General features: G+C 41.6%; 1 protein-coding gene across 1 annotated transcript in view; it reads right to left on the minus strand.

The window, feature by feature from the left end:
- Positions 1-14,512, minus strand: part of LOC134077886 (transient receptor potential cation channel subfamily M member 2-like) — a 40,181-nt gene that overhangs the window by 6,678 nt on the left and 18,991 nt on the right. Inside the window, exons 3-13 of the mRNA XM_062533526.1 lie at positions 9,439-9,619; positions 8,467-8,645; positions 7,034-7,220; positions 5,915-5,976; positions 5,551-5,751; positions 4,563-4,665; positions 4,154-4,266; positions 3,317-3,643; positions 2,457-2,534; positions 1,218-1,350; positions 580-725 (exon numbers count right to left, since the gene is read on the minus strand). Coding sequence (XP_062389510.1) covers positions 580-725; positions 1,218-1,350; positions 2,457-2,534; positions 3,317-3,643; positions 4,154-4,266; positions 4,563-4,665; positions 5,551-5,751; positions 5,915-5,976; positions 7,034-7,220; positions 8,467-8,645; positions 9,439-9,619 — 1,710 coding nt within the window. The remainder of the gene's footprint in view (positions 1-579; positions 726-1,217; positions 1,351-2,456; positions 2,535-3,316; positions 3,644-4,153; positions 4,267-4,562; positions 4,666-5,550; positions 5,752-5,914; positions 5,977-7,033; positions 7,221-8,466; positions 8,646-9,438; positions 9,620-14,512) is intronic.

Genomic DNA, 14,512 nt, shown 5'->3' on the forward strand with positions numbered 1-14,512 from the left:
GTTCATTTGAAAGAGGACTCAGATCTCTTTCTGGTGCACTTCAGCTCTGATGGGGCCTCAGTTTTCTTCATGTTCACACTATACCGTTTCTGTGGGCCTAAGACCTAAATAAAAATATTAGGCCTATAATAATTTTTTTCAGAATTCATTCTGATTTACAATTATTGCAAAGATCCTCTTTGGCTGGCATGTTGACTGACAGTTAATCACACTTTCTGAGTCAGTGGTAGGCCCGCCCTACCTAGTAGGCTAAATGTTGCTCTGTCCAACATTAGCTCACTTCCAAAATGACAAGTGAACAGCACACGTCAACTGCGTTGCGCAGTCTCTCGTATATTTTTGCAATGACAGTTCGACAAAGAGATAATAGCTTAGCAGATCATGAAAGATGGTGAGCAAAACAATCCAAAGTTCGCTGATTTCGACATTGTTACTTGAATTTCCCCTTGGGGATCAATAAAGTATCTATCTATCTATCTATCTTTGTTAGTTACAAATAGCTTGGATACAAAAATATTCAGCCTAATGCTAGAACACACACACACACACACACACATACACCCTGACAAAGAGGCAAACCTGAACCCCTGAATGTGCCATAAAGTTTGTGTCTTCCGCCCGTACTGCCATGTGTAGACATGTGGCTTCTCCCCAAGATGGTGAGATTCGGATCAGAAGTTTCTGGGCTCGCTGGTCATCCTTGGTATAGCACGCATTGAACACACCTGGGATACCAGTGCGTATGTGTGTGAGTGTGGTTGTGAGTGACAAGAGACAGGAGGAAGAGAAAGGGAGAGAATAAGAAGAGAATGGAGTAACTATGTTTAATATCTTACAGAAATATGTCAATTTCTACTATATTTAGCACACTATTCACTGATTAGGAAAACTCCCTCTATCCCTAACAAGACATATAATGCATAACATTAGCTGCACATTCATACTTAGGATGACCTCTTTTTCTGTTTCATATTTTTGTTCCATTAAAAAATGTCAATGAACTGCCTTAAAGAGGCTCATGAACCGTATTAAACCAAATAGTTTACATTGGTCATAGATTTCACATCTAAAATGAAACATGCAGCTCAGAGGAAGCGACTTCTGCATCACGAGCTCCCCAAACAGCCATGCTATTGTAGGACTAGCACAATGCTAAAGTGGGCATGAAGCAGGAGCTCACCAGCGTGAAACGCAAAAGACTGAAAACACATGCTTACCAATGGCCTGTCTCTCATAGTGGTTGGCAAGTTCTATCATGCGGTTGGCATCATCTTCGTCGTCGTTCTTGGACTCGGCCAGCTTCTTCAGAATTTTGCTGGCTGCCAAAGCAGCAGCTGTGCTGTCTCTACACTGTCAAAACAGGCACAATTTTTCCATTAATACTGTGAGCTTACCCAAAAGGTTAATGACAAATAAAACATACAGACAGTAAAGATAGCAGAGATAGTTCATTTAAGTCTGTGAGTGGGCTCTATTTTGGCGATCAGAAATGAATGGTCAGAGGCGCAAAGCTTATAGACATTACATAAAGGTGTGGTCAGTCCCCAATCACTAATTTAATGGCATGCTTTTGTGATCAAACGCTGGGTGCAAAAGTGCTGTTCTTATGTTTCTTAAAGGTAAACTGTGCAACATTTTTCAATTTGTTTCATGCTGTTATATATGATTACTGTAAATGAGTCATTACCGGTCAAATGAATTTATTTCGGGCCGCCCTAGTGGTCTGTAGTGGTAGAACCACGCTTGCAATTTCAGGAATCATCGGGCACGCACCCATGGTCCAGGAAGTCTCATGTGAAGTCTCGATCATGCTCATGAAAAGGCAGACTGACCGATTGAGGACTTCTGTAAAATATACATGCTAAAGCTGTAGGGGAAGCTCTGCAGAGAAATATGCAAGCATAAAACGAGCGAAAACAGAAAGCGAAAGTGAAACCGACGTTGAAATCGCCAATCCTGCATAGTTTCCCTTTAATCAGTCATGTGTGTGTTTTGGGCGAAACATCCTTAAGTTTAAACTTGATAGTTCTGACTATCAGAACATGGCATAGATGCATCTGCACTCGCCAATTATTTGAACTCATAGGCAAAGTGAAACTTCACCGTGGTGTCTACGACAAAACAGTTCTACACAGTTAATTATTTCACTACTTACTGACAAGGGGTTACCATCGAAAACATAGCCTGAAAAAAACAACGCTTAATAATGTTTTTGACTGCATACAAAATCCTAAGGATGTTGCTTACATCTTGTGACGGTGCATCTTCAGATGTGCTTTACATACTCACTATAGACTATTTTAGAGTGTGTAGGATAGGGATTTTTGGATCATGCGCCAGACCACACCTTATGTTGTTAATTGCCACACCCATGGCACCCTTGGGCTTAAGGTTTAATAAAGAACTACATGTATACTGATTTGACAGTTGTGGGTGTGTTTGCTGTTATTCTGTACCTGTTCCCAGGCAATCTGGGCCAGCTCTCTGTTATTCTGCAGAACGGCCCACAGGAAGAGGTCTCTCCCAGGGTCTCTCTGAGGGACAAGACAGTTAACAGTTTTTTTTATACACTTGAAACCATGGAATCCCTAAAGGAATATGTACAAGTTTCTGGTGTGCACCAGGGGCCATTTTATAAAAATGTTGCGTATAAATGTATGACTATAGTTTAGCCAGCCATTCATCATTCTGCACATCTTTCAAAAAGTTCAGTGGCCTAAATACTGCCCCTTATCATTAACGTTAACTTTACCCTTATCTACCTTAATCTTTTACATTATCCCTGTCATGCATCTGTTCTTTGGTGCGCCCTCTGCAAATTCTTACGCAACTCTAAAAGCAGGGCCTCAGAGCTTCATATTTAGTGGATAACCTCCCCACTAAACATTAGGCATCTGATAGACGTGCAGATCATGTCTTTATTGCGTCTGTTGGTCCCAGACCAATTCTGGACGACTGCATAATGTGCACACTAGGTCTGCTATTTGGATGTCTAATCATTCATGACCCCATTTGGACGTAAATAGGACCTTTTCTGCTTGGCCATTCTGATAGAGGAAATATTGTATTTCTTGGAAGAATGATTATCTATAAATAAATCATTACATTTCTCGTTGCTGCCTTTATTTTATGAAATCTTGGCAAACATGTGTAGTAACCATTTTAGAAAAGCAATAAGCCACTTGGAAAAAAGTCAGACTAAATGTGTCACTTAGTGAGTGGCTCTTTCAAATGCAAATTTAATTGAGTGGGTTTTCTGAATGGGCCTTAGACTCCAGGGTGCTAATTAATTTATTTCTAGATACTTCAGACTTACAGTCACAGTGTTGTGGTCCTCGTTAGTCACATTGACGTGCTCCTCCGCGGATGGCCGTGAGGAGATGTAGATGGGCTGTGTGAATCTACCCAGTAGCTGGCGCACCACCTCGGCCACCGCCGCCAACACCCGCCCCTGCTGGTGCTCCTTGCTGCCCTGCAGCCGCTTGAGGAAGAGGCAGTCGGTCATGTTGGCGTAGAGCTCGTGCAGCTTCTCGTCTTTGGACAGGAACTGGGGGATGCTCACACCGTTCTTCAGCAGCAGCCGCACAAACGCCGCCTTGTTCGACACCAGGGCAAAGCACATGGCGTTGTGCAGGTCGCTAGACTGCAGAGTGAAGAGAGGCACAACAAAAAATCCATGGGGCCATGCTGACATGCTGAAGTTCATATTGTCATGAGGGAGATGAACAAAAAAAGGCATGGTGCCCTCCAAGCTACTTTAAAAAGTGGATTCTGATAAAAAAAGAAAAAAATGATATTACTGTTTCATGATGTTGAAGCACATTATACTGTAGGTGTGATGTGTTCCCATCACTTAACTAGGTTAATTGAGTTATGTGTGAACAACACCAAGGCTATGGGTTAGAATCCTAGGGAGTGCACATGTAGAATGACTTACATCTTTCCTCTGCTGTGACCTCCATTTTTTTTTAATTAATTGAATTAAATAGTAACAACAGATTGAACATGACAAACGTAATGTCAACGTTTAAAGCTAAAAGACTGACAGACATCTTTAAATAGTAAAGGTGAAGTGTAATATTAAACAGGCACTCTACAGCTGCTTCAGGCACTGCAAAAAAAGGCCTTATTTATGAAATGGCACATTGCCAACCTGCCATTGGCTCTCCGCCGTGAAGATCTCTCTCTCAGCAATGTCCACGCGGTTCCAGTTCATGGCCAGCTTCAGCTGCTTCTCCCATCCCGTATTCTCCTCTGTCCTGGATGCTAAAGGTGCACACCCAAATTATACACAAAGGGACACACACATCTACATGCATTGCAGTGGGCGCTCAAAAAAGGTTGAGAACCACTTTACACCAATATGCTTTACACCAAAACTCCTTCTAACACTGTTATGTAGTCTCTATTACAGCTAACGTGACTAGCTAATATTTGAGTGTAAATTGAAGTATAGGATTTCAAATTCAAATGCTCTGAATTGTTGACTTGTGGGATAGAAATACACATTTGAGTGAGACATGAGGTGTTAAGCCAGCGCAGGGTGAGATAGGGATAGGCACCTTTCAGGAAGGCCTGGAGGATAGCTACGTCCAGGTCACTGTTCTTGTTCTTCTCCATACGGAACACAGTCAGGAGATGTGGCATCCTGATGATGTTCTGGATCTGTGAGACCGTTTCATAGTTAGGTGTACAGTACTTACACATGCATGTACAATGTGTGCTTCCATTGCTTAACTGAAGCAATAGCCTATGTAGACAATTCCAAGACTCGGAGTTTGAATCCCATGCTGTATATTGCATATTGCACCGTATTTAACATATCTTACCTAAAGTTTCCGCTGCTGAGACCAATGATGAAGGTGTCTGTCTTCTAAATTAATTTATTTGTCCTTGTTTTCAGAGACTTTTTCAGAGGGAGGTGTATGTACCATGATACTAATGAACATGCTAGAGTGTTAAGGGCCGTTCACACCAAGAACGATAACTATAACGATAACGGCAAAACATATTGTTTTAGCTCATATGAATGACCACGTCGTCCATACATAAACTGTAACGATAACGACATCAAGAGCGATATAGTTGGGGATCACTTTCAGAGCGATTTTTTTGAGAATGATAAAAAGCTGGCTGCCAATCAGAATCCATCAAATTTTAGCCATCACATTCCGAGAGACTTCCCTTATCGTTGGTCAGTGTGGACGCTTTTATTGTTACAGTTATCATTCCTGGTGTGAACAGCCCTTAATGCTGAATCATAATTGCAACTGAACATCCACCAATAGCAAACATTCAAGAGCCTGTGTAACAGATGGCAGGTTAGCTGTGCGTGTGGAACGTTGGTAAACCTCACTCCCGAACGCCTCAAGAGTGCTGCTAGCATGAAAGCTAGTAGCCTGGGCTTTTAGCTGGATTGTTAGCACGCTCAACTCCCAATCCGAGGTGCTGCTGTTTTGCTGGCAATGCAGCAATGACAAAATGACCACCAATAATAACACATGACCAATAATATGACCAACCGTATGACACTATACTCCTCTGATCTACCTTATTGGTCCACTCGTTGACTTTGTCCTTGGAGAAGCTTTCGTACTCCTGTCCGAAGAACCTCTTTATGAGCCTCTGGATCTGAACCGGGGTGACCTGCGATTTAGGCTTCCAGGCCACGTTAGCGATCACGTCAGCCAACCGGCCCGAGCCCTCCAGAACCACACATGGGGTTCCGCTCCGCATGGCGTTGCAGATGGTCTGTTAGAACAGAGATGGACACACACACAGTTACTAACATAACTTAATACTTAAAACTACTTACATTGCACATTATAATGGATGTAATTGATAAATAAGATGCCTGATGCCCCTATAAGGTAAATTAAGTTAATATGCAAAAATATTAAACAGAGGCTCTTACATTCAGAGTGTCCTGTCCTCCGTCCAACACCACACACACAACAGGGATCTTCATATTATTTTCTGGAAGAGACATGACATGCACACACCGACACACACACACACACACACACACACACACACACACACACACACACACACACACACACACACACACACACACACACACACACACACACACACACACACACACACACACACACTCTAAAAACCATTTGCATATTGGGGAGATGTAATGTATTTTGTCAATCACTTTGGAGAAAAGTGTTCACCAAATGCATTAAGTTATATAGTTGGGTTAGACAAAAAGGATCTTCCTCACATGACACCAGCAGGGTGGTGGTTTATGCACACACACACATACCTCACACACACACACACACACACACACACACACACACACACACACACACACACACTCTCACACACACACACACACACACACACACACACACACACACACACACACACACACACACTCTAAAAACCATTTGCATATTGGGGAGATGTAATGTATTTTGTCAATCACTTTGGAGAAAAGTGTTCACCAAATGCATTAAGTTATATAGTTGGGTTAGACAAAAGGATCTTCCTCACATGACAAAAGCTACAAGACAACAGAGTGAAAACAAAAGGCCCTCCCCTCCTCAAATCTGTGTCAGCATTTGATCAAACAGGGCCACGGCCTAACGCAGTGCTGCTGCTGCTGCTGCTGCTGCCTCTAGAGCCCGTTACTTGTTCTGCAAAAATCAACCGCCCCTGGTTCTCCTGGTCCAATAAGCGCAGGGCTGTATGATCATTCGCAGATCTGACTGTAAATCACAGTCACTAACAAGCACAAACTCGATAGGAGGGTGCTCGGTGGTAGTGGAGGAGGGGCATGATAGTTGTATACATACAGACGGCATCTCGTCATAATCGTGGTTACCGCCCCCAGTTACCGTGTTAACCATGGCTGAAACATCCCCCGTGGGGGAAAACATTTGTGTGCTGCTAGCGAGTTAGCCCATTGACTTTCATGTGTGATGTTAGCATGTTTTCCCCCACAGAGGGGGGCGGCAACCTTCTAACCGCCTCTATCTATACATTCAAAATGTTCAAAAGAGCCCCCTCTATCTGCCAGACTTGCCAACTGCAGCTTTCTGCAACTGCAGATGCTCCTCCAGGCGGCTGCGCAGGCTGTTCTCCACGCCGTAGTGGCCGTGCGTGCCGTCGTCCGCCAGCAGGAAGTGGGAGTGGTTGCTCTCCAGGCAGGAGAGCTGGCCCTGGCTCTGCTTGTCCAGCGTGTAGTGGGCAGGGAAACAGCCCTGGAGAGAGGAGGACAGAGAGACAGGCAATCAAATAGCCCTACACAAACAAACAGAAAAATAGACAACCAGGCAGAGTGATAAGACAGTGAGACGGATGTGTCGTGTGTGGCATGTATACAGTATACTGTATCTACAGTAGTCTGGGTGTGTGTGGCATGTATACAGTATATCTACAGTAGTCTGGGTGATAAGACAGTGAGACGGATGTGTGTGGCATGTATACAGTATATCTACAGTAGTCTGGGTGTGTGTGGCATGTATACAGTATATCTACAGTAGTCTGGGTGTGTGTGGCATGTACAGTATATCTACAGTAGTCTGGGTGCCAGCCAAACTTAGCCCACAACTTCTGAGGTCAGGAAGTTCTGGATTTTGTTTGCAACAGAAACACTGTGGCTACAAACGCATATTATTTCCATGCAGTTTGGCCTTTCATTTAGGCCTACACAAAAACAGAGGTGTTTATCACTGGTTATCACACGATTATTTCTGAAAACGTAGGCTAAAGTGGATATGTGGGAAAACTCCTGTTCCATTTTCATCAAGGTAAATAGTTTTGTGTGACATGTTTGCATATTTGAAATCTCTGCTTGCTCGTTGGATTTGTGACACCCTTCCCCAGCTGTTCATAGCATGTTTGCAGCATCGGTTTGAACAGAATCATTTTTAAAAAAATGGAGGGGAAATGTTTTCCAAATAGCCTACCCTGCTGCATACTTCGCTGTCTTACAGTAGATTTTGCTATCGGGTGTTGTACAAGATAGCAAAATCTAAGACAATATTTCAAACAAACGAGGGAACAACATGTCACGCAAACACGCTGTTTTACTTTGATGAAAGTGAAACCGGAGTTTTCCCATATATCCACTTTGGCCGAAGTTTTTTGTTGCAAACAAAATCAACCTAACATGCTCAGACGATGTGATAGATAAGGCACTGTTGGTCATTTGTCCATCATCGCATAAAGCCCGCCATGACAATTTGATTGGTTCGAGCATATAGTTGCACCCACCACAACAGAGCAATGCCAGACCGAACTTCTCGACCTCAAATGTTGTGGGTATGTTCAGCTGGCACCCAGGCTAGAAGAATTTTGAGTATGACAATGTCAGGCTATATCTACTGCACACACCGATAGATACATATAGATACAGATGGTGCTGGTGCAAAATGGTCAGAAATTGTCAGATGGTTTATGAGTCCTTCCTTACTTATAGCCATATTAGCACTTGTTCGTCCATACCTCAGGGTTTACGAGGGACTGGCGATTGTGCACGGTGCCCCAGGCGGCCACCCCGATGACCACAATCTTCCCCTGGGTAGCGCTGCTACTGAGGGTGTAGTCACGCACGGCCATCCCCACGTGCTTCATCACTCCGGTGTGGGTGCCCCCGGTGATGATCCAGGCCCCTGCCCAACCACCTATAAGGCTGATCATTATTATAACCATACCAGATATAAATATTTGTATTCATAATCCAAGAGGAGAGAGCTGGAACTTGGGTATATGCTTCTGATGGCAGTTGGCATGGAAATCTTAAGTAGTTTTTAAATGTATAATTTCATTAATTGGTGTGCCAATATTATCAGTCAATATTAGCTATGTGCCAATTTAACAGCTGATAATTATTTCTTAATTAAGTAGGCCTAAATGAAAGCCTAACTAGATGCACTCCAAAACAGTACAACATATGACCTCCACTGAGTCTGCACATTCTCCCTGCAAAAATCTCCTATACTCCAGCCCCCTACTCTTGCAACATTGGTGTATGTAAACGAGTGAGTGCATAGTGTGTGTTTATTTTTGCGTACATGTGTGCTTCTCTTATCTGTGTGTGTGTGTGTGTGTGTGTTTGCTTGTGAGAGTGTATGTGGGTGTAATAGGGTGTCGAAGGTGTTTTCAACTAATAGACAAAATAAAGGTACTGTATATATAGTCATACTATGTGCGTCTTTGCAGTGGTTGCTATTAACATAGCATACAAAATGTTCAAGGCCGCCACTAGCGCCCTGTGCTTTTCACAGATGAGAGGAGGTTCAGATTATGTCTGCAAATGCAATTACAAAAATGCAATTTCAGAGCTGTAAATTCATTCACCACCAACAGATATTTTTTTTTATCAGTTTTTAGTCAACTTGTTGTCCTGCTGTGTAAAAGTAATGTGCTGTGTTAAATTCTGTATTTCAGCTGCTGTCGATAAAGGTGTGTGCTGACCTGTTGTCTGTGCCACTTTGATTAGGCCCCTGCGGAATTTCTGCTTCAGGTGTGTCCTCATGTAGAAGTTCTTGGCCCCGCCTGTGACCGAGATGAGTAGGTTCGGGGTTGGAAGCTCCCAGCGGTTCTTAATCAGGTGGTACAAAACATCAGCGGGGGTGTCTGAGGAGACGCGCACATACTGTATGCGCACATACACACATGCACACACACACACACACACACACACACACTTTATGAATAACTGCACAAATCAACAATACAATGCAAAAGCTGACATGTATGTACAAGCCTCTGTTCATTCAAACACGCACACACACCAACTAATAAATTTGTGCATGCTACTGAGCACATAGATTTGCAGACATGAAACAAACTAGCATGCATATTTAACACTCGGAGTCTAAACGGTTCCAAACGCACATCTGAATCTCTGTGTGACCTTGAATCTTCAAGTTTCCAAATATGTTTTAAAAGAAAATGTATCGATAGTGGTTTGTAAAAACAATAAAAGGAAGTCTTTCGATTTTCGGTCCTCTCACCTACAGCAGGCCCATTCATAAAGCCCACTCATTTGCATTTGAAAGAGACATTTGTAAGCCACTTAATTTAGTCTTTTTTACAATTTGTAGTAAAATACTGTATAACATTTTTGAATGTTCTTCTTATGTAGCCAACACCATGTTTTCATGATTCAAACTTCAAAAGTCTTGGGTAGATATATCTAGCTGAAGCGGCCGCAAGGCCCTATTGTTTTTGCTCAGATTATTATTATTATTATTATTATTATTATTATTATTATAGTGGACCTTTTCTTACCCGTGCACCGTTTTGGCTTTTTTCACTAACTTGGCATATACTAAAACTCTAAAACACTAAAACTAAAACACTAAAGAATTTGGCAGCTACATGGAATGCTATGTGGAACTGCTCTCGCTACCCAGAGACAGAGCTGCCACCTAGTGCGTTGTCTATTGTGGTTGACACATACATTCACGAAAATGAACCACATTTGGTAGGCATTTGTGTTGTATTAATGGGAACAACTTTTACATTTAAACTACATAGTGCATCTTAGAAGAATTTGAGTTATGATTATGATTATGATTTTTGCACATCATGTAAAAGTCTGTTGCTCACAGGCTGGTTACAGGCTGCCGACTGCTGCCGCGCTTACAGGAACCGGGAAAGGAAAACAATATTGGCAGATTTAAACAAACCAACAAACATGGAGCAGGATAGACCAACGAAACTTTTACATGGCCATTTTCATTTTAAAGTTCTTTCAGACGGCGCAATCGACAGAGGCAAAGTTATTTGTAATCACTGCAAACTTGAATTTTCTTATCACCGGAGGGTGACCAGACATCCCGAAAAAATCGGAACAGTCATGATGACAAGCAGTTGTCCCGAATCCCGCCCTCATTTTCTGCGTTGTTACGTGACATTAGCCTATTGTCCGGAAAATTATAGTCTACTAGCCGAGTCTCGAGTAGCCTAGTTATTGTCTGATAGCCTACATTAAAAACTTTTCATTCAAGGCTGCTCATTGCCTGTATGTTTAGGGGGGAAATGTGTGTAGCATAGCCTACTCGCGCGAATTGATAATAAGATCATTTTCATTCATTGTTGACATGGAGGCTCAGGCAGCTCCGGGACCTGATGAACATGCCGCTAAAAAGCACAAATGAGTGCACAAGTTGCAGCCGTCAGGACAGTGAGCACGAGCAGCCACGAGAGGCTTATTACAACAAGTATTACGAAAAGATCTGACTACACGCACTGTTAAAGGCTTTACCAAAAGAGTGCGTGTACAATAAGCTTTAAACAAAATGCTGATGTTAAATGTTTGCAGAAAAAATGCTATGGCACTTTCATTCATATGGCAGCACATTTAAAATAATCATGTGCTATATACTACTTTTGAGTTCATTATTGAGTTTTACGCATAATAATGCGATTAATCATGATTAATCAGGGAAACAATGATTAATCGTTGCCCAGCCCTAATTATAACTTTATTTCTATAGTGGCCTTCAAAGTTTAGCGGGTAAAGGGGCATAGAAATAGTATTTTAGGACCTATTGCTCGGTCAGTTAGCATTGTGCTAGCTGAGTTGCGCTTTAGAACTGTACTCCGGTACAATATCCCAGTCATAATGGTCCAATAAGATCCTGCCAAATATGTGCTTCTGCTATTTAAAGACAGACCAATTATGACTAATTATGCAATCAACATTACGTTTTGTAAATAAATGTAGATACATGACGAGGTGGATGTAGCCAGACGTATGGTGAGTAATATTATGAAGGGTGTATTACTTTGCAAGCCCTAACGGAACGAAATACAGAAGGTGTCCTGTCCCAGAGGCTGGGGGAGAGAAAATCAGAGAAAAGTCATTGCATTGAGCTCAATGAGAATGAAACCAGCTAATAGGCTAACTGAAATAAAATCATGCCAATCTCTTGGTATGGTGAAGGGTATGTGTGGGATTATGTGTGGGGTTATTTTAATTCCAAAGGCCAAGGGGACTTTATCAGGATGTATAGTGTCCTGGACACATGAAATAACTGGCATTAAAAAAATAAAACAGATAAAAATCTGCTAGCCATGGGAATTTTAACACATAGGGTTAACATAGGCGTTCAAATACTTATGACCCCTGTATTTTAAGGAAAACATTTATTTATGCACAATACATTATTCATTCACAAAGAAAATTGATGTCCTTAAAGGTTGAATATTTCCTCTTTTTTTTTCATTTAAAGCATTACGACTTTCCCAAAGATGATTTTATATTGTCAACTTTAGCATGTGTTCCAATACTTTTGGAGGGGACTGTACAGTATATATATATATATATGTGTGTGTGTGTGTGTGTGTGTGTGTGTGTGTGTGTGTTTGTGTGTGTGTGTGTGTGTGTGTGTGTGTGTGTGGTAAACATAATGTATAGTATTGGGTATTAGCAGTGCAAGGGTATAGGTGAAACAGTGTAGGAGTAAACGTAAACAGGCAAAAAGTAACAGGTAAACTAGTAACAACTAAAGTACAAAATAGACAGCTGGTGTAGTTTTGTTCAGCAGTTTCAAAGTGGCAGTTTCAAAGCAGCGTAGCAGTTGCCCACATCCTGTGACACACCAGGTGCAGGTAGACAGAGCCTCTCAATTGAGTCACCTTGTAATCCTCCAACCCCAGAATAGGGAAATTGATCCTGATAGAGACAGTCTCTCAGTCAGTCCATCCTTGTTAACCCCAAACCCCAGATTAGGACATTTAATTCAGATAAAGGGAGCCTCTAGACAAGTCAACTCTTTCTTACATCCCAAACCTGTCTGAAAAGGGGCCCTCACATCAGACACATACTCTGAAAAAGGGCTTCCTGTTGTTATGCTGTGAGAGCCTCACAGACCTTATTATTATTATTATTAAGGTTTATTTAGATAGGGACAGATACAAAAACATAGACAAGCTTAAAAAGTCATCTGATGCATGCATCATAGCATTTTTAGCTGACGCTAATTTACAACACTTGTCCCTAGTAGGGCTTTTTGAGTAAAAAATAGAATACAGATTGGCAACATTTAAAAATAGTAAATAAATGGAGTAAAACAGAGTAAATGGAAAAAGGAAAAAAAGTGTACAAGAGAAAACAAAGTGTAAGAACTAAAAATGATTGCATTGTTGTTCCTGAAAGAGCCACAATTTGGTGTTTTTTTTGAAGGTGGCTAATGTTGGAATTGATTTCAGGTTGTCTGGCAGAGAATTCCATAATTTTGCCCCTTTCACAGAAAAGGCAGTTTGGGCAAATGATGTTCTACGGAAAGGGATGCTACAATTGCCTTTTGATGCTGCTCGGGTGGTAGATCTACTACTTTGCTGTTTTATTGTTTTGCAAAGGGGTAGAGGGGCAGTGTTGTTCAGGCATTTGAAGACCAGTTTAACAAAGTGCAGGGATATGAAATTAGCAAAACTTAAAATCTTGTGTTTAGTTAGAATTTTACAGTGATGGTACCTCTCTTCTTGTCCAGGACTTTCAGGGTTCGGTTATACAGACATTCTATGGCCTTAAGTGATGACTGGTGAACTTGAGACCATGTGGTTAAACCAAAAGATATATGTGAAAGAATCATAGAATTCATAAAAATAAAAGCACAGTCATAAGTCAGGCAGTTTCTTATCAACCTAAAACAGCCCAAGTTGACCTTAATGGATTTACACATTTTCTTAATATGACTTTTAAAATTCAACTGATAGTCTATAATTATTCCCAGATATTTCACTTCTGGTACTTGTTCGATAGGCTCACCATTAATTTGTACATTCAAGATTTGTTTTAAGGGAAGTTTTTTAATTGTTGAAACACACACACACACACACAAACACGCACACAACATTCTCAACTATGCCACATGTGTCTTTTGATGCAGTTACATTTTTCTCAATGAATATGTTAATACCAAAAAACTCTAATGCCGCCCATGAAAACATTGCATTATGCTGCCCATGGCAGCTCTGGTAGTCAGGAAAATATAGCGCTCCTAGGGTTAACCACGCTTCTTGGTTCTGACTCAGAATTAATAACTGTTTTAGAAAAGTAATAAGCCCCAAGAGGCAGTAGGCTATAAGGCACCAAGAGGTGCTTTATACTGTATAATCGAACAGCTAAGGGGTGTTGTTAGGCACGACGCGAAGCGGACTCGAGTGGCTTATTGCTTATTGCTTTTCTAAAACGGTTACTAAGTCGATCTAGCAAGATTTCATGAAACAAAGGTACAGCAATGAAAAAGTAACAAGTGATAATCATTCTTCCGCCAAGAAATATATTCCCTCCATAGGAATGGTTGCCATGCAACAAGACGCAGCCACTCTAACTTTTGTGCTAGTTGTGCTAGCGCATTACTATAGAACGAAATGCGGTCAAGGTGTGTGTTTATCGTGATATACTGTATCCACGATATTCCGCAGCCAACAATGGGGGTCGCCATGACACCGAGACGGTTTTCTATTTCCGGCGAAGCTGCATTGTATCTGTTTTAACGTGACGGTTTACGGTGCTTAACATATCATATGCGCT

Source organism: Sardina pilchardus, chromosome 4 (assembly GCF_963854185.1).
Source record: "Sardina pilchardus chromosome 4, fSarPil1.1, whole genome shotgun sequence".
Classification (NCBI taxonomy): Eukaryota; Metazoa; Chordata; class Actinopteri; order Clupeiformes; family Clupeidae; genus Sardina; species Sardina pilchardus.